General features: G+C 36.1%; 2 protein-coding genes across 3 annotated transcripts; both read left to right on the forward strand.

Annotated features, from left to right (window-relative positions):
- Positions 1-1,322: 1,322 nt before the first annotated feature.
- slc22a13 (solute carrier family 22 member 13) lies at positions 1,323-6,187 on the forward strand. 2 transcript variants are annotated; one of them, XM_005797820.2, is made up of 10 exons: positions 1,325-1,756; positions 2,907-3,010; positions 3,108-3,262; positions 3,851-4,022; positions 4,611-4,731; positions 4,809-4,903; positions 4,978-5,192; positions 5,340-5,448; positions 5,563-5,757; positions 5,838-6,187. In XM_005797820.2, the coding sequence occupies exons 1-10, from the start codon at positions 1,382-1,384 to the stop codon at positions 5,902-5,904; spliced, it is 1,608 nt and encodes a 535-aa protein (XP_005797877.1). In that variant the 5' UTR covers positions 1,325-1,381; the 3' UTR covers positions 5,905-6,187. The 2 variants fall into 2 exon arrangements, with proteins under 2 accessions (XP_023181721.1, XP_005797877.1); XM_023325953.1 differs by having other exon boundaries at positions 1,323-1,756; positions 4,978-5,448.
- Positions 6,188-10,174: 3,987 nt separating this feature from the next.
- On the forward strand, positions 10,175-17,216 carry LOC102216632 (solute carrier family 22 member 13-like). The gene is made up of 10 exons (XM_023326563.1): positions 10,175-10,590; positions 10,692-10,795; positions 12,217-12,371; positions 12,558-12,729; positions 12,811-12,931; positions 13,359-13,453; positions 13,543-13,757; positions 13,852-13,960; positions 15,007-15,201; positions 15,293-17,216. Exons 1-10 carry the CDS (start codon positions 10,216-10,218, stop codon positions 15,354-15,356), a joined length of 1,605 nt encoding a protein of 534 aa, XP_023182331.1. The 5' UTR covers positions 10,175-10,215; the 3' UTR covers positions 15,357-17,216.
- Positions 17,217-17,876: the final 660 nt, after the last annotated feature.

Below are 17,876 nucleotides of genomic sequence, written 5' to 3' on the forward strand. Positions count from 1 at the left end.
CAGATCTATAATCTTAAAAGAAAACATATCCTGACTTTTTGTAACATCCAGATGTTGAAAACAGTTACATAATCTTTAATATGGGCATAAAGAAAACTTATGTTGAGACTTAACAAGATACTGTTAATATTGTGCCCAGGTGTTTGCCATCACAGTGAAATCTCTCCCACAAAGGGTTACTCATTTACCATCAGTACAAGACTTTCCCTTCAAGTAAATGCAAGCTAATACTAAAATACTCTGATTTTGAAGTAAGAAAGAATGCATTGTAGCGTAAACAACATGGCGACGTCTGTGTATCAACATTTTATTAAAATTTATAAAAAATTAACAGCCTACAGTATTAATACTGTACTGTATTTTTTACATATAAAATAAATATTTCCCCAATGAAGTCTATTGTAACTAATTGTGGATGCCTTTAGAAGAAAAAAATATTCTGCATGTTATATTTTATGTTTATATGGAAACTTTGTGACCTCCATGATGAAATTTACACATTTATGCACATTGAGTACTAAGTGTAGTACTCAGTGTGATTGACAGCAGAAAGAGCCTAGCCTCACCATACTCACCAGCAAAGAAAGTACTTCTTCAAGACATAGGGATGCCTGCACATGAATAAAAGCAAAGTTAAAGTTGTTCAAGACACAAATGAAATATAGTTATTATTTTTTTACGTTTTATTTTGTGCATTCTCCTGTAACGCTGTTCTCGGCAATTGTCCACATAATTCATATCAAAATTACTGTTAGTCAGATTATGACAATATGAAAATGGTGATTTCAAATTAAACAAGAAAATTAGATCAAAATAGATTTAAAGACAAACACTAAATAAAAAAACAAAGAATTAACAGATTAGGATGAAGCGCAAGTCCAGAACTCCTATAATTAGCAATAACATTTGAATTTTCACTAAGGTTTACTCATTACTTTTGTTCGCAGTGTTGTAGTGGATAGACTACAGTGGAGAATATGAAACCCAGAGAAGAGCATTATATGTAAGAGCCAACATGTCTGTATTCAAACTGTTGCTGATTTTACAGCGCTCATTCAACCTTATAAGTATAACTGCTGCCCTGATGTAACGTTTTTTGCCACAGTGTGGCAAAACATGGACGGAATGACGAATATTTTTTGGTTGTTTCATTAAAGTCTGTTAAATATTATTACCAACAGGTGTGCTGTTAATTAAAGGAGAAACCCTGATAGCTCATATCTGACAATATTGTTGCTGGTCTGTTAGTAATTTGACAGGTCATGAAAGCACACTGATTGCTTGTTTAAACATTAACTTAAAGGATGGGACTCCTTCTCTTCTCTTGAAACCAAAGCTGCCCCTTGCCTTCATTACTTGCTGAGGACTTTAGGACACCATTATGAGCAACTTTGGGCAAATCTTGAAGGAGATCGGGGAATTTGGCTTCTTTCAGAAACGCTTGGTGGCTGCATTATGCATCCCCAGCGTGTTTCTGGCGTTCGATGTGATCGGCCAGGTGTTTACAGGTATGAACTTCCCGCACCAGTGTAACACCGACTGGATCTTGGAGCGGGGACCCAACCTGACTGATGAAAGACAAAGAAACCTCACCATACCCACTAACAGAGAGGGAAAGTTTGACAGCTGTAAAATGTTCACACCTGTAAGTTTGGACCTGGAAACCATTGAAAGGTACGGACTTAACGAAACAACGGGATGCATAAATGGATCAGTTTTTGAGATGCCCAATCATGCCTCCAGCATTGTGACAGAGGTAAGAAAATCTTGAGCAGATCAACATAGAGAGATAACTTTGGCGAATCTGCGATATGCCACATAATTGTCACTGAATGATTGACTGACGCTAAATAAGTGCTGACCTTAGAACACTGATCTGCTGAAAGTGCATAAATATGACACAAAGTACTTTAAAGTCAGTTGACATGTTTTTTTTTAAATCTGCCTATAGTGACATAATACATGTAAAAACCTTTGAACAGATTAGAGAGTCAACAAGATGTTAAACACTGGAGGGAGGCTCAGAGTCTAGAGACTGGAGATTCCATCCATCTCACTACTTTAAGCTATAAATACTTGAGATATATGGGATAAAAGCGGAAAAAAACACAAAACACATTATATGAGGTGTAACTAAGGACATCAAAGAGACATGCAGTAGCATGATGAAGTGGGTGGATGAGTGGAAGCAGCATCATAAGATTGCATAAAAGTTGGCAACAAATACAAAGAGAAGTAAATAATGTTAAACAAAATGTTTTACAACCTATCATAATGGAGGAGGCAGGTTTCAGAGAAAGGTTATATTTTTTCATCCATTGTCTATGCCCACCTAGCCAATCAGGGCAGTAGAGGTCAGGACTGATGCTACCAACTTTTAATTAGAGAATATTTTAAATTTACTTTTCTGCTTACAGTTGTTTCACATTATTAAGTGAAGTATTCAAATTTGCTATCGCTAGAGTGCTTTTCTAGACCCCTGCTAATAATATTTTGTGATTAGTATTTTCATTTACAGCCTCTTAACGTGTTGTCTTTCAGGATTGCCTGGTATTTGGCTTTCTTGTCCCTGGCAAAGAAAACAAAAGTCCCTGCAGCATGATTCTGCCAACACCATGTTTGATTCCGGGGATGTAGTTTTGGTTTTCCTCCACACATAGCTTTTTACATGAAGGCTGAAAAGTTTAGTTTTTGTTTCTTCTGATTAGGGAAACTTCTTTCCCTAATTTTCTTATCGTTTCAAGATGTATAATAACTTTTGAAAAATGTTGTGTAGCCATGTTTATAACAAATTAATACATCCAAAAAGTAAAATATATCAAAGTAGCTGAAGTAAAAGATTAACAGGCTTAGAGAAATGAAGTATAACTAAATTTTTCTTTATGTCTCTTCAATGTTGTTGTCAGTTTAACCTTGTGTGCGACAGAAGCAATTTCATTGAGGCATCTCAGTCTATTTACATGGCCGGTCTTCTGGTTGGAGCCTTTGTTCTGGGACAGATGGCTGACAGGTGATGACCACTTGTGTCCAGCCATTAACTAGGAAACAGTTAACTAACAAAGTAACTTTTAGGGACATGTGTAACATTTCAGCCTTTCTTTCTGTAGGTTCGGCCGACGTTTTGTGGTCCTGCTGTCTCTCCTCATCTTATTTGTGTTTGGAGTAGGACTCAGTTTCTCACCCAACATCTATGTTTACATTGCTCTCAAATTTGTTTGTGGCTTCTCAACGTCTGGAATTGTTGCAAATGCCTTTGTGATTGGTAGGTTTCACAGCTGAATTTAATGGCAACTTTATTTCGAGTGCATTAACTATACCAATCAATACCGTCATTTCCAGACTATTGAGCAAACCTGAATGCAAGCCTCACTTAGGAGGCAAAAAAGTGTACATAGGCTATATTTGTCTGTAAGCTGTAGATGTTGATGAGATATTTAAATAGAAAGATTTTTTTTTTACATACCCTACATGCTTTTTCCATAACAGTGTCTGTAACACAGCTGCTTAAAAAGCAAGAAACTTCAGGAGCTGACCAGAAAAAGCCACTGATCACATCTTCCTCCTGCACACTGGAACCACCAAAGTAGTCTTCTTCACTATCAGAATTGAACAGCCTCACACACACGCCCTAAGTCTCTCTTTCTTTGTTGCTCTCAATGTCACTTTCGTTTCACTCTTAAGTTTGTGCCGTCCTCTTCATCGGGCAGCAGTCCAACCTTTTGAAAACCTGGAAAAAAAGCGTTATATTAGTCACATCGCAGTGTTCAAAGCGTGTGAAAAAGGAGCAACTCATAGTCTGGAAATTACAGCACATAGATAATTGATTTCACACTTGTTATTTCCTTTAAAGGCGGAGAATGGAGTGATTCTTCAAAGTTTGCTCTCTGCACCATCATCTGCCATGCATTTTTTCCTCTTGGACTGATGATACTTTCTGGAATTGCTTATTTCATCCGCAACTGGAGGATCCTGCAGCTTGTGCTCTTCAGCCCTCTTATCCTCGTACTGGGAATCTTCTACTGGTTAGTATTCGTTTGACTGCCTCTAAAAGTAAGCATATGTATGATTTTCGCAGTATTAACTTGAGTAAAAAATAATGTGATTTTATGACCATGTTGACATGATTTAAAACAACTTGACCAAATTATTTAATTTGAAACAGCTTCTCAACTTCAACTTTAAAACAGTGTTACCTCAGTAAAACTGATGGGTGGAACTTCTTTAGTTTCCACACCATGTCTGTCTTTTACATAAGGTAGGCAGAGGAGATGGGTGCAGACAAATTTCTTTCCTCAAGAGAATGAAACAACCAAAAAAAATGAAAGAGATGGATACAATTCTTGTTTCTTAGGAGTTGGTTCAAAGTGTATCATCACTTCAACTCTTTGGTATCAATGGATTCCCTGTGATCTCAATATTGTGAGGATATGACTGCAATCTAAACAACCGAAAGCTACAAAGCCTGTAACCAATATATTTCAAAGCCGGAAACTTTTTTTGCGACTAATAGAAATATGTTGTAGCTTTCAACATGTCATGCAGCTGAAAACAGCCACAAAAATAATAAAACAAACAGCACAGTTTGTGATCCAGACTTATTTGTCAAGCAGGATTCTTCCAGAGTCGGCTCGCTGGCTCATTACACAGGGCAGGAAGGAGGAGGCCATAAAGGAAGTACGGAGAGCCGCTAAAGTGAACAAGAGAAAAGTGCCAGAGGAGCTGCTAGAGAAAGTGAGTCCCACCAATCACACTCTGACCTCTACCAAAAACCAAACACGTGCTCACTAATCACACCCACAATTTTTCAGCTGGATGGTATGGGTGCGAACAAAAAGGGAACCATGCTGGACATCTTCAGGTTATCATATTTGAGAAAACGGGCTCTCATAATGAGCACTGTCTGGTAAGCATCCAGTTGGCACTTTAGTAGCTTTAACTTTATGGGGGTCACTTAATGTCTTTGTCATGACTTAACAGGTTTGCGACAAGTCTGATGTACTATGGACTAAGTCTCAATGTTGGCAACTTTGGTCTGGATATTTACCTCACACAGTTCATCTTTGGCGTAGTGGAGGTTCCTGCTCGTGTAGGTATTTTGCCATTCTTACAGTATTTTGGAAGGAAAATTTGCCAAGGAGGAGTCCTGTTGTTTGGAGGCCTTGCTTGCCTTGGCATCCTTGTCATACCAAAAGGTAACAACCTTGGCTTGAAATGTACTATTTTAAAAAAATCACTTTTACCCTTCTTTTTTTTTTTTTTTTTGCTACTAGGTCATCTAATGGTTATGGTTATAAAAAGTCCAGCCCTCATTACAGAAATGCAATTTGTTTGCTCATCAGATCTTCCCGTCGTGATCACAGTTATAGCCGTTCTGGGTAAATTTGCTGCCACTGCCAGTTTTGCCACAGTTTATGTTTATACAGCAGAGCTATATCCCACCATTCTGAGGTAAGAAAGTAATGACCTGAAGGCAAAACTAAGGATCCATCTTTATCATTTGGGAGAAGATTAGCTTTATTTAAGTGATGAGACAGCTGACGACTTGATCTTCTGTCCTTCCAGGCAGAACGGCGTGGGTCTGAACTCCATGTGTGCTCGAGTGGCAGGAATCCTTGCTCCCCTGATCCGTCTCTTGGATGTTTACCATTATATCATCCCCATGTTGATTTATGGCACTGTCCCCATTGTGGCTGGAGGTCTCTGTGTGCTTCTACCTGAAACTCGCAACGCCGAGCTGCAGGACCTTGCTGAAAACAAGTGAGTTTGCACATTTCCCTCCACCCCCACCAGTTGGCTTATGCTGACAGCTAATCACTCAGTTCTGTTTATAATTTCAGAAAATCATCTGATGAAATCACAGAAAAAGGATCCTGTGCTCAAGAAGAAAAGAGTACAAAATTGTGATTGTTTCGGAGGTTACTGACATTATGACTATCTGATATAATAGTTATGTGTTTTTATTGAGTTAACTGTAGAGTTTATCATTTGAATTATGTGTCACATTTTATTAGTTGTTACAATCTTAATTTTTTTTGACAGTCCAAAGATAACGGGTCACTTATAAATTACAGTGCTTTTAGTACTTTTTTCCCTTTTCTTTTTAATGATATGTAAATGTTAATATGTGTCTTTGGCAGTTATGTGTATTATAACAGAAAGCAGTGAAAATAAAACAAATTCTGCCTTCCTGTGTGATATATTAAAGTCCTAAACAGGTCTACATATGTGTTTTAAAACTCTCCTGTGACTAAACCATCTGAACTTCACTAAAGGGTCTGCAATGAAGTTGACAACTTATGGCAAAGAAAATGTAAAAAATTACAGGGTTAATCTGCATATTTGCACCACATCCAGTAGCGAACCAAACAAATGCAGAATAAATGACCTAATTCCAACTATAAAAGCTTAGAATAAATTATGAGTCAATTAATTTCAAGTTCCTTACTTCAGCAACATGGTTGTACTGAAAGCAGTTGTCTCTGACTGTGTCTGCTGTTTTGGCAAAGAAACACCTTAGTTGCTGTTTCTTAATGACAAGAAAATCTTAATGCTTCCTACCTAATTTTCTGCTAATTGAAACTTTTATTACAGGCACAGAGAGCTAGACTGAATGGTATTATACAGTTATTATTAACAGATTAAACTATGGGTGGCAGTGAGGCTTGTTTGTCACTTTAAAAGTTCCTTTTGAAAATAATCTTTAATCATGTATTAAACATGCTTTTCATTAAGCACACATTTCTGTCTCAGAAATGTTAACTGGTCTGATAATACTCTAATCATTTAAGAAACTAAGTCATGTTTTCATTAACTACAAGTTGAAAATTAGCCTTAAACCAGCTTCAAAGGCTTAAAACGTTGGTCTTTGTGTAATTAGTCACTAAGTGAACTGAGTTAAAAAAAACAGAGTAACTTTTGAAAATTCAAATGTATTCATTATTACTATAATTGTCTAATTATTGCAGCTCTGTGCAATACTGATGTACTGTATGGCAGACCAAAACTGCCATACAGGAAGGGTTGTGAATGACGTCAATTTTCTGCGCCATTTTAGAATTGGAGTCTATGGTGGTAGTTTGGCAATGGCAGCAGACAAAGAGAAGGAACCTATTCAGTCAGGTGTTCAGTCCAACATTTCATTGCTGACAAAGATGTCGTACTCCTCTAAGGATTTGGCAAAAGCCTAATTTTCCATTTGGCTCCGTTAATAACAGAGGAGGTGGGTAGGCTGAATGCTAGAGAAGCACATGATTTTATAGCTTGATTTCATAGTGTAACTTTTTTTCACAATCGTGGTGCCGCATTACATATGTCACAGACAAACATTAGCTATTGCGTAAAATCAAATCCAGTTGTTTAAAACTTCAACGGAGTCCATGCGGTGTCTGATTTTTGTTCCTGTTGGAAGATTTGCTATTAATTTACCTAAGCCTTCATCTCCAATGTAGATTCAGCTATAAAAAAAATCACCTTGTTAAAAGCAGGTAGGAAAAGATACCCACCCAGGTAGTGGAAATTAAATCAAATTATGGTGGTATAGCAAAAGGATCAAATAGTATTAATTATAATTCAAACCTGAGCCTATTAAATTTTCTATCATCTCACACTTGCTTTAGTTACGTTCCAGTTGTGAGATTAAGGGACCCTGGCTGGGACATTTTGTGACACTTTGTAACATACTGCTCTGTTGAAAGATAATTTTAGCTAGCAAATCAAATTACATCTATCAGTAAATTAGAGAATTGAGTAAACAAAGTAGTGAGCTTTCTTTCATTTATTGTGGATTTTTTTTATAATGATAATCTTCCATTTGTATCTATACAATATAGTTGTTTTATAACATATCACACACCTTTAACCTCATCGGAAAAGCTCATAAACATAATGATCTTGTCTTACTCCTTATCTTATGTTCTTCAAAGGGAAGAGCTAATGCTCAAGTTCAGTCATTGCACTGTAGGTGTGCCATGGAAACATTTTCATGAAATGTGAACTACCAGATTGAAGTTGCTAAATATAACAGATGACAGATAAACAAAACTGCTGCAAGATACAATGACATCTGAAGAACAAACATGAGCACAATCAATAGCTTCCCAGGCATGGATGATTACTTCACTGTGATTCAGATTTCACCTGAACTCACACATACCTGGTACTTATACCCACCCTGGGAAATCTGATGACACATGGGAGTAAATACTGATATGAATGCATTAGTTTCTAAAAGATACAAGTAAAATCGTAAAAGTAACATTTCTGCTTGTTTTGAAACATAATTATTAACTAAAAACTTAAATTTTGGGCGTGCCGTGGTGGCGTAGTGGTTAGCGTGACCCATATTTGGAGGCCTTGAGTCCTCGACGCGGCCGTCGCGGGTTCGACTCCCGGACCCGACAATATTTGCCGCATGTCTTCCCCCCTCTCCTTCCCCGTTTCCTGTCAGCCCACTGTCATATAAGGGACACTAGAGCCCACAAAAGACCCCCTGGAGGGGTTAAAAAAACCCAGCAAACTTAAAGTTTATCAATGATTGTCAGTAGAAAAAAAACCACTGCATTGTAGAGGCTTTATGGATCAATAGACCCATAAAACCTTTTTATGGGTGAGTTAGTTTTCTCTTCTGTGTAAAGTTCATTTAGATTTTTGAAGCTGACTCTACCTGCTGTGGTCATTGAATTGGAAAATATGCCGAGTCAATCCTGTTTGTATTTCCTAGGTCTGTTGCATGCTTACCTGTTTGCATGTTTACATTCACAAAAGTGTTACTCTAGTTTTAGTCATCATGACTCTTGGTGGCCTAAAAATGTCACAAAGCTGCAACTCAAGTGAGTCTCTATTAAATGAGTTAAAAAGGTTCAGGTGACCAAAGATTTCATGTGATCACACACACATTTATACAATGTTTGTGTGTCACAAACTAGTGCTCATAGCACATTGTGTGACATTGACTGCTACTTGCATGCTAAATGCCTGGTTATTTATTTAAGGAGAGGTGCATATAATGTTTGAAAACAAAATATTATATTTTACAGCCAGCAAACCAAGAAATATTCAAAGTATGAAGCATGAAAACACAGAAAAGTGTTTTGAGTTAAGTTCTCAAAACAGATATGCACTTCTATGTATATATGGGTTATGACATATCTTATCCTGCTGCACCTTGTAGAATTTCATCATTGTATTTGGCAAAGAATGCATTATTTTCTTGACGAAATACATATTTTTACTATAAATAAATCATATACATGCACAGCTATTTATTGAAGCAGGAAAATGTAAACACCTTGGAAACTATAATGTATTCTAAAAATATTTTAAATCTGCACTGGATAAATTACTGATGTAGCACAAATGCTAAGTATATACTATTAATGAAAAAGCTATAACATAAATTCTCTCTATTCATAATTTGTAAATGAGTATTTATTGTGCTGTTACATTTAAAAAAAGGTCTTGTGGCCAAATGTTATTTGGATTTGAAGGAATCCAAATAAACTAGTATAAACTAGTTATTGGTTTTATTATGACTGATTATTAAGCCATCTGTGTGTATAAACAACATAGTAGATATGATGAGTAAGATATTTAAATAATGTTCTGTTATTGATTATGATTAGTCAATACCCAATAGTTTGCATAAATTATTTCTTTTGACTTCATTGTTTAGATAAAAGTGATAAAAATGTTAGAATACCAAGTGTTTAGTAGAAACCTATAATTTGTATGAATATCTGATGGCAATATGCTGAAGGTGTGAAATCACAACATCTACCTTTCCTTGTAGGCCCAAATACTGATGAAACAAAGTTTAAAACTTCTGTGTCGGCATGGAAATATTCAGATTTACAGCTCTCTGTAAATCGGAATATTTAAAGAAAGATTTACAGTTGAATATTTACAGCTGTAAATAAGAATTTTATCATCTTATTGTATGCCTGTAAAACAAATTAATAATGTCTTTTTGATTTATTGATTCAGGTTTTTTTCACTCATAACACAGCTTTATGATAACATGGTTTTTATCTTTTGGATTACTATCTGTGTTGTTTCCCACTCAATGGTATTTTATTGCTGTCGTGATAACTGTTGTTCCCCTCGAAGGAGTTACAAAGGCAGTTACAAGGACTATCTTATTTGTGATTAGTTAAAAATTAAACCTGTCTCTACTGTGTAGATCTATGAGAAGCCTCTCTTAAACGTCCACATGCCAAGATGAGCGGCTTCAGAGACGTCCTGAAGGAGGTCGGGGAGTTTGGTTTGTTTCAGAAAACCTTGCTTGTTGCTTTATGCATACCCAGCATTTTCCCGGCTTTCGATGTCAGCAGTCAGGTGTTTGCGGGGCTGAGATTCTCTCACTACTGCAACACTGACTGGATCTTGGAGAGAGGTCCAAACTTGACAAAAGAGAGACAAAGGAACCTCACCATCCCGGTGGACAAGGATGGGAGATTTGAAAAGTGTAGCATGTTCACCCCCGTGGATCTGGATTTGGAAGCTATTGAAGCATATGGCCTCAACAGGACAACAGAATGCATCAATGGCTGGGACTACGAGGTTCAACAAGGAGCCTCGAGCCTTGTCACAGAGGTAAGCAAAAATCCATTTTTTTCTTACAATCTTGCATTCCTCCTTATAATTCTTAGTGCATTTTTATCTTCATCTGTAATAACAGTTGCTTTTGTTTACAGTTTGATCTAGTTTGTGGCAAAAGTGGGTTAATCGAGGCATCGCAGTCAATCTACATGGCAGGTATCCTCATTGGATGTTTACTGGTTGGGGCTATTTCTGACAGGTAATACATTTCCTTTTACCTCACCATTTTGCAAAGAACTCATGGTACGAATATCAACCTTAAGCTATTGGTTCCAGGTTCACACATTGTGGGAAATAATGTTTTTATTTTTATCTTAGTCAATATACTGTGACAATTTTCATTTTATTGTGTATGTGATGTTAGATTTATCAGATTTTAGGCTCTTGCAGGGCTTCTGCACAGTCCTGACAAGTTTGGAAAAGTATGGAAGTTCTTTTTGTCATATTCCAGGTTTGACTAAGTTTGGGTGGAAGGAAAAACTGCGGGAAAATTGGCCGAATTTACAGACTTGACTTCTTACTCCCCAATTTAAAAGATTGGGTCTATATCCATTTTAACTGAAAGAGAAAATAGGCGCTTTTTATCTTAATTTATATCTAAATTACTTATTCTTTTGATTTTCCACAGCACAACTTGAATTTCAAACCATTTGGGGTTTTGAGAGGTTTTGAGAACCCTCACATTCAAAAGTCAAGAGAGGAATAATTTCTACATTTTCAACTCTACACCTTCTTAGATGTTTATGGGGTGCTGTTGGGATGCAAAAGAAATATCCACTTTTATGAATATCTGCAAAAATATTCATAAAATGTGAAGAACTGTGACTTAGTGGTGGGCAGTCAGGTCTGGTATTTGATGGGCATAACGTAATTTTTTTGTTTTTGGTATATGTTTGTTCTGATAACAAATCAAAATAAACAAGCAATAAAATGTGAAATAGCTCTTTACATCACAGCCTCATCAGAAGCCACTTTGACAGCATTGTGTTGTTTTTTGTAGTTTGTGGAAATGGAAGAAAATAAAGCCAAAGGTGAATGTTTCGGCCTTAAATATTATAACAAGTGATGAAAGAAATGAAGAAATCTGACTGGAAAAGCGTTTAACTGTGAAATTAAAAATGTGCAGGAAGCCCAGGTCTTTGAAGTTGTCATCTTTAGTGATCATCATCAGTATAATACCGATAAAGTTGAACTAAACAAGCTGTAAAGTTTTGTTTGTTGGTCCTGGAGGTTGGAGCCAATGACTGTCTGATAGCACACATGAGTAAAGTCGACTTCTACCATTTTATAGCAACTCTAATCTCAAAACATCATAGGTGTTTAAGAGAATGCATTGGATATTTATATAGAAATATGGAAATGGTTATTTACAGACAACATGGAGATAGGAATCCTTACTCGTGCACTATTAAAGATTTTAATTTGTGAAACGAGTACTGAGAAGGTAATATGCAAAGCACGTCAGAACAGCTGATATGCCTGAAGGCTGTCTGTAACTTAATGTTAATTTTAAAGAGTAGTGTCGAGTATTATGATTTTTAAAAAATCAAGAATTTTGTGTGATTTCTTTGCACTCCTTTTCAATTTTGTTCTCTAATAAAGCTCTGTTTTCTTTTCTAGGTTTGGTAGAAGATTTGTAATCCTGCTTTCACTTCTCCTTCTACTGTTGTTTGCTGTGATTACAGCTTTCTCACCAAACATCTACGTTTACATAATCTTTAAATTTTTATGTGGGTCTTCTGGTGGTGTCATTATTATGAACACATGTGTCATGGGTAGGTCAAAGTTTTATTCTTTTGTTTTGTTTTGCTTGAACCCTGACTTACACAGATCTTATGTATTCAGCTCTAAGTACAGTATAAATGTACAGTTGTAACATTACAAAGGTTTTAAGCTCTTACTCTTCAGCAGTGTAAAATAATTATGACCATAAGTGACTTTTCTCCTAATCTGGTTTTCAGCGGTGGAGTGGACTGATGTTTCAAAGTCTGCTCTTTGCACAACGTCCATCATCAGTTTCTTTTCAATTGGACAGATGCTTCTGTCTGGTATTGCATATTTGACGAGAAACTGGAGGATCTTGCAACTTGTGCTCTTCAGCCCTCTTGTCATAATCCTGTTGATCTTCTACTGGTTAGTAGCAGAAAAATTACATTACCAACTAAAACATTTCTTGGGCAGTCTTTAGTTGCATTGGAGGTCTTGTTTCAACAGGCTTCTCCCAGAATCATCTCGATGGTTGATGACGCAAAACAGGAAGGAGGAGGCTGAGAAGGCACTCCACCGGGCAGCCAAAGTTAACAAACGAAGAGTACCAGCACATCTGCTAGAAAAGGTTTTCATCCACACGTAAACTTCAAAAACCTCAAATGTCTTCCTCAGACCTGATATTAATATATTTACTTGGATGGTTTTGAATTTAAAGTTTTATGTTTTCACATGTGTCTTTAAATATAAAAAGTGTTTCTGTGACATCACAAAATACAGCCAACTAGGCTTTATTTCTTGATCTGAATTGTTTCATTTTTACATACATAGATCAATGTATCTATGTATTCAATACATACATTGATCTATATATCTAAATACTCAGATCCTAAATACAAATATTTAGAATCTAAAATAAAATGCCACGGAAATGTCCTTAAATTGGATGAACGTCAGCTAGGACGATGCACTATCTAAATAAAGCCATAAACACCAAAATGTCTATAACTGTATTTCTTTGGAAATTTTTCTGAAGTTCATTTTCAACATTTTAGGTAAATTTGGAAACTACTCCGGACAGAAAGAACATGATGGACATCTTCCGCATATCATATTTGAGGAAACGCACTCTAATAATGAGCTTTAACTGGTTTGCCTTCTTAAGAATCCGTTTGCTTTAAAAAGTTACCATGTGCAGATATACCACAGTAGTCAAGCTAATGCTGCATCTGATTTCAGGTTTGCAGCCAGCTTCCTGTTTTATGGACTGAGCCTAAATATAGGGAGTTTCGGCCTAAATATCTACCTCACGCAGCTCATCTTTGGCACTGTTGAAATTCCTGCCAATGTGGCTTGTTTGACTATGATTCAACGTTTTGGGAGGAGAATATGTCAGGCAGGCTTCCTTTTCCTTGGAGGAGTTTCTTGTTTGGTTGCCACTGCTGTCCCAAGAGGTAATCATATTAACTGTTTGTGGTTTTCTTACACTTTTTTTGTTTTTATTTCTATTTTTTTATTTGCTAAACACATTTGTTTTATACCCACCAGCCCTACCTGTGGTTGTGACAGTCATTGCTATGATGGGAAAATTTTCTGCTACTGCTGCCTTCAGTACAGTCTATGTCTATACAGCTGAATTATATCCTACTGATATAAGGTATTACTGCTTATTCCTTAAAAAACCTAAATACACTGTGAGATCTAGAAAACAAGAAAAAAAAAGCTGATTTGGCTAAAATATGCATTGAAATAAAGACTCAATGAAAAAGCTGAGACAACTTTTTTCACTTATTTTTTTTAACAATTAAACATTATAAGTACAATACAAACAAACAACTAACTAATCAGTATATCAGTATTGTTATAACAGAGAGAAATTCTGATAGTAAATAATGAAGTGCTTTAATTTGAAACATTTCTATAAGGGACATGTTTCCATTAAGCTCTTCAATGTGTATTTGTGCAATGCAGCCCAAACATGACATTATTTGTTCAGATAGAAATATTAAAATTTTTTTTAGATGCCAGCTAACATTGAGTCACTCCAAACTCAATAAACAAACTTTCAAATAGACATTGCAAACTCTCACTATATATGTAACAAAGAATACAGACAACATTGTCCAAATCATATTAACTTGTCAGTTAACCTATTTTAAACAGCATCTTCCTTTATTTTCTAGGGAAGTAACATTACCGCCACCTAGTGGTATATGTGTTCCTTATTTTCATCCTAGAGAGATTCCACAAGTTTTGATGCACTGGCCTAAAAAATCCTGTATCCTCTGTGATAACCAAGTCAAGGCACTAAAAATAGTCTTTTCAAAATCTCTGGAAACTGTGACAGTCATGTAGTGTGTCACCTGCTAAAGCCACCAAGCTTCTTCCGAAATATACAAATGTAAAATAAGAAAAATGTGATAGTTGAAGTTCTGGTGTTGAAACTATAATCCAACTCTGACGGCTGTGTAGGGGGTTGAAAATAAGAGCTATTTAAAGAATTAAATGACTGTGAACACCATATTTTACATTACATATTCTTACATATTTGGTTGTGTAGAGCCAAGAGTTGTTTGGTATTAGTGCTCAACTCATTAATGAATTCCCCTTACAAATATTGCATCATTTAAAATATGTCTATTCAGACATATAGGCATATTTTAAATGTGTCTATATTTAAAATATGGCTGTGCTATCTTGCAGACATAGCGGTATGGGTGTAAACTCTATGTGTGCTCGAGTGGCGGGCATCCTCTCACCACTGGTCAGGCTCTTGCAAGCCTACCACTACAGCATTCCCATGGTTGTTTATGGCATCATCCCGATGGCTGCTGGTTGTTTCAGCCTGTTGCTCCCTGAAACACTCAATGTTGAACTTCAAGACTACATTGAACTGAAGTAAGCTGATGTCAGTGAAAGCAACATGAATTATTTTCAATGCATTGCACTATAATGAATACGTGTGTTGCTTGTTATGTTTTTGAAATAGAAAAGCGACAAAAGCACCAGAGGGGAGCCAATGCTGTGATGAAGGAACAGATGAGAAACTATAAATTTGAATATAAACTACATTGTTGTAACAGATCTAACTCAAAAAACATTTTAGGAGGAACTGATTAAATATGTTAAATGTGGTGTTCTCATTTTAATGACTGTTTATTATGTCATAGAAGAGCTGAATGTTGGTCATTTGTGAAATTATTAATGGTAATAGTAATAATGAATAGTGTCTTATGTGACTGATGGAAGGCTTGAGAGAAGGATTACTGCCGATCAAAGGAAGTTAGAAAGCATTTTTTAATCTTCTGCCCACTTGTTTTTCCAAATGATCTGTCTTTTGAAACATGTTACATGTTCTTATCGTTAGGGGTTACAGTAAATCATTTTCTCACAACTTTCAATCTGCTTGAAAGAATGACAACTATCGGTAGGACAATGAAGTGTCATTCCAGAGTTGTTGATGTTTTGTCAGGTCCATGATTTTCTATAGGGGTTTCTCCAGATCCGGTGAGGTGAGGGTGGGGGAGTGGATTCTTTTAAAGCTGTAACTGTTTCTTTACAACAGAAGTTGTTGCCTTCTTCTCAAATTTAAACTTTTTAATATTTTCTTAGATCGCAAAAAAGTGAACTCTTCTCCTCTGGTATCAACTGCGTTTCAACACTCGTGTTGATGTATTGATTCTGCTGTTTCTTTTGATCAGCTGCTGTTTTGGCAAAGAAACACCTTAGTTGCTGTTTCTTAATGACAAGAAAATCTTAATGCTTCCTAGCTAATTTTCTGCTAATTGAAACTTTTATTACAGGCACAGAGAGCTAGACTGAATGGTATTATACAGTTATTATTAACAGATTAAACTATGGGTGGCAGTGAGGCTTGTTTGTCACTTTAAAAGTTCCTTTTGAAAATAACCTTTAATCATGTATTAAACATGCTTTTCATTAAGCACACATTTCTGTCTCAGAAATGTTAACTGGTCTGATAATACTCTAATCATTTAAGAAACTAAGTCATGTTTTCATTAACTACAAGTTGAAAATTAGCCTTAAACCAGCTTCAAAGGCTTAAAACGTTGGTCTTTGTGTAATTAGTCACTAAGTGAATTGAGTTAAAAAACAGAGTAACTTTTGAAAATTCAAATGTATTCATTATTACTATAATTGTCTAATTATTGCAGCTCTGTGCAATACTGATGTACTGTATGGCAGACCAAAACTGCCATACAGGAAGGGTTGTGAATGACGTCAATTTTCTGCGCCATTTTAGAATTGGAGTCTATGGTGGTAGTTTGGCAATGGCAGCAGACAAAGAGAAGGAACCTATTCAGTCAGGTGTTCAGTCCAACATTTCATTGCTGACAAAGATGTCGTACTCCTCTAAGGATTTGGCAAAAGCCTAATTTTCCATTTGGCTCCGTTAATAACAGAGGAGGTGGGTAGGCTGAATGCTAGAGAAGCACACGATTTTATAGCTTGATTTCATAGTGTAACTTTTTTTCACAATCGTGGTGCCGCATTACATATGTCACAGACAAACATTAGCTATTGCGTAAAATCAAATCCAGTTGTTTAAAACTTCAACGGAGTCCATGCGGTGTCTGATTTTTGTTCCTGTTGGAAGATTTGCTATTAATTTACCTAAGCCTTCATCTCCAATGTAGATTCAGCTATAAAAAAAATCACCTTGTTAAAAGCAGGTAGGAAAAGATACCCACCCAGGTAGTGGAAATTAAATCAAATTATGGTGGTATAGCAAAAGGATCAAATAGTATTAATTATAATTCAAACCTGAGCCTATTAAATTTTCTATCATCTCACACTTGCTTTAGTTACGTTCCAGTTGTGAGATTAAGGGACCCTGGCTGGGACATTTTGTGACACTTTGTAACATACTGCTCTGTTGAAAGATAATTTTAGCTAGCAAATCAAATTACATCTATCAGTAAATTAGAGAATTGAGTAAACAAAGTAGTGAGCTTTCTTTCATTTATTGTGGATTTTTTTTATAATGATAATCTTCCATTTGTATCTATACAATATAGTTGTTTTATAACATATCACACACCTTTAACCTCATCGGAAAAGCTCATAAACATAATGATCTTGTCTTACTCCTTATCTTATGTTCTTCAAAGGGAAGAGCTAATGCTCAAGTTCAGTCATTGCACTGTAGGTGTGCCATGGAAACATTTTCATGAAATGTGAACTACCAGAGTGAAGTTGCTAAATATAACAGATGACAGATAAACAAAACTGCTGCAAGATACAATGACATCTGAAGAACAAACATGAGCACAATCAATAGCTTCCCAGGCATGGATGATTACTTCACTGTGATTCAGATTTCACCTGAACTCACACATACCTGGTACTTATACCCACCCTGGGAAATCTGATGACACATGGGAGTAAATACTGATATGAATGCATTAGTTTCTAAAAGATACAAGTAAAATCGTAAAAGTAACATTTCTGCTTGTTTTGAAACATAATTATTAACTAAAAACTTAAATTTTGGGCGTGCCGTGGTGGCGTAGTGGTTAGCGTGACCCATATTTGGAGGCCTTGAGTCCTCG

The sequence above is a fragment of the Xiphophorus maculatus genome, chromosome 21, assembly GCF_002775205.1.
Source record: "Xiphophorus maculatus strain JP 163 A chromosome 21, X_maculatus-5.0-male, whole genome shotgun sequence".
Classification (NCBI taxonomy): Eukaryota; Metazoa; Chordata; class Actinopteri; order Cyprinodontiformes; family Poeciliidae; genus Xiphophorus; species Xiphophorus maculatus.

Bases quoted from the DNA above. Each gene is read 5' to 3' on its own strand.
- slc22a13 (XM_023325953.1), top strand. From the start codon at position 1,382: ATGAGCAACTTTGGGCAAATCTTGAAGGAGATCGGGGAATTTGGCTTC. The intron at 3,011-3,107 runs GTGATGACCACT...TTCTTTCTGTAG, and splicing joins CTGGGACAGATGGCTGACAG to GTTCGGCCGACGTTTTGTGG. The intron at 5,449-5,562 runs GTAAGAAAGTAA...CTGTCCTTCCAG, and splicing joins CTATATCCCACCATTCTGAG to GCAGAACGGCGTGGGTCTGA.
- LOC102216632 (XM_023326563.1), top strand. From the start codon at position 10,216: ATGAGCGGCTTCAGAGACGTCCTGAAGGAGGTCGGGGAGTTTGGTTTG. The intron at 10,591-10,691 runs GTAAGCAAAAAT...TTTTGTTTACAG, and splicing joins CCTCGAGCCTTGTCACAGAG to TTTGATCTAGTTTGTGGCAA. The intron at 10,796-12,216 runs GTAATACATTTC...TTTCTTTTCTAG, and splicing joins GTTGGGGCTATTTCTGACAG to GTTTGGTAGAAGATTTGTAA.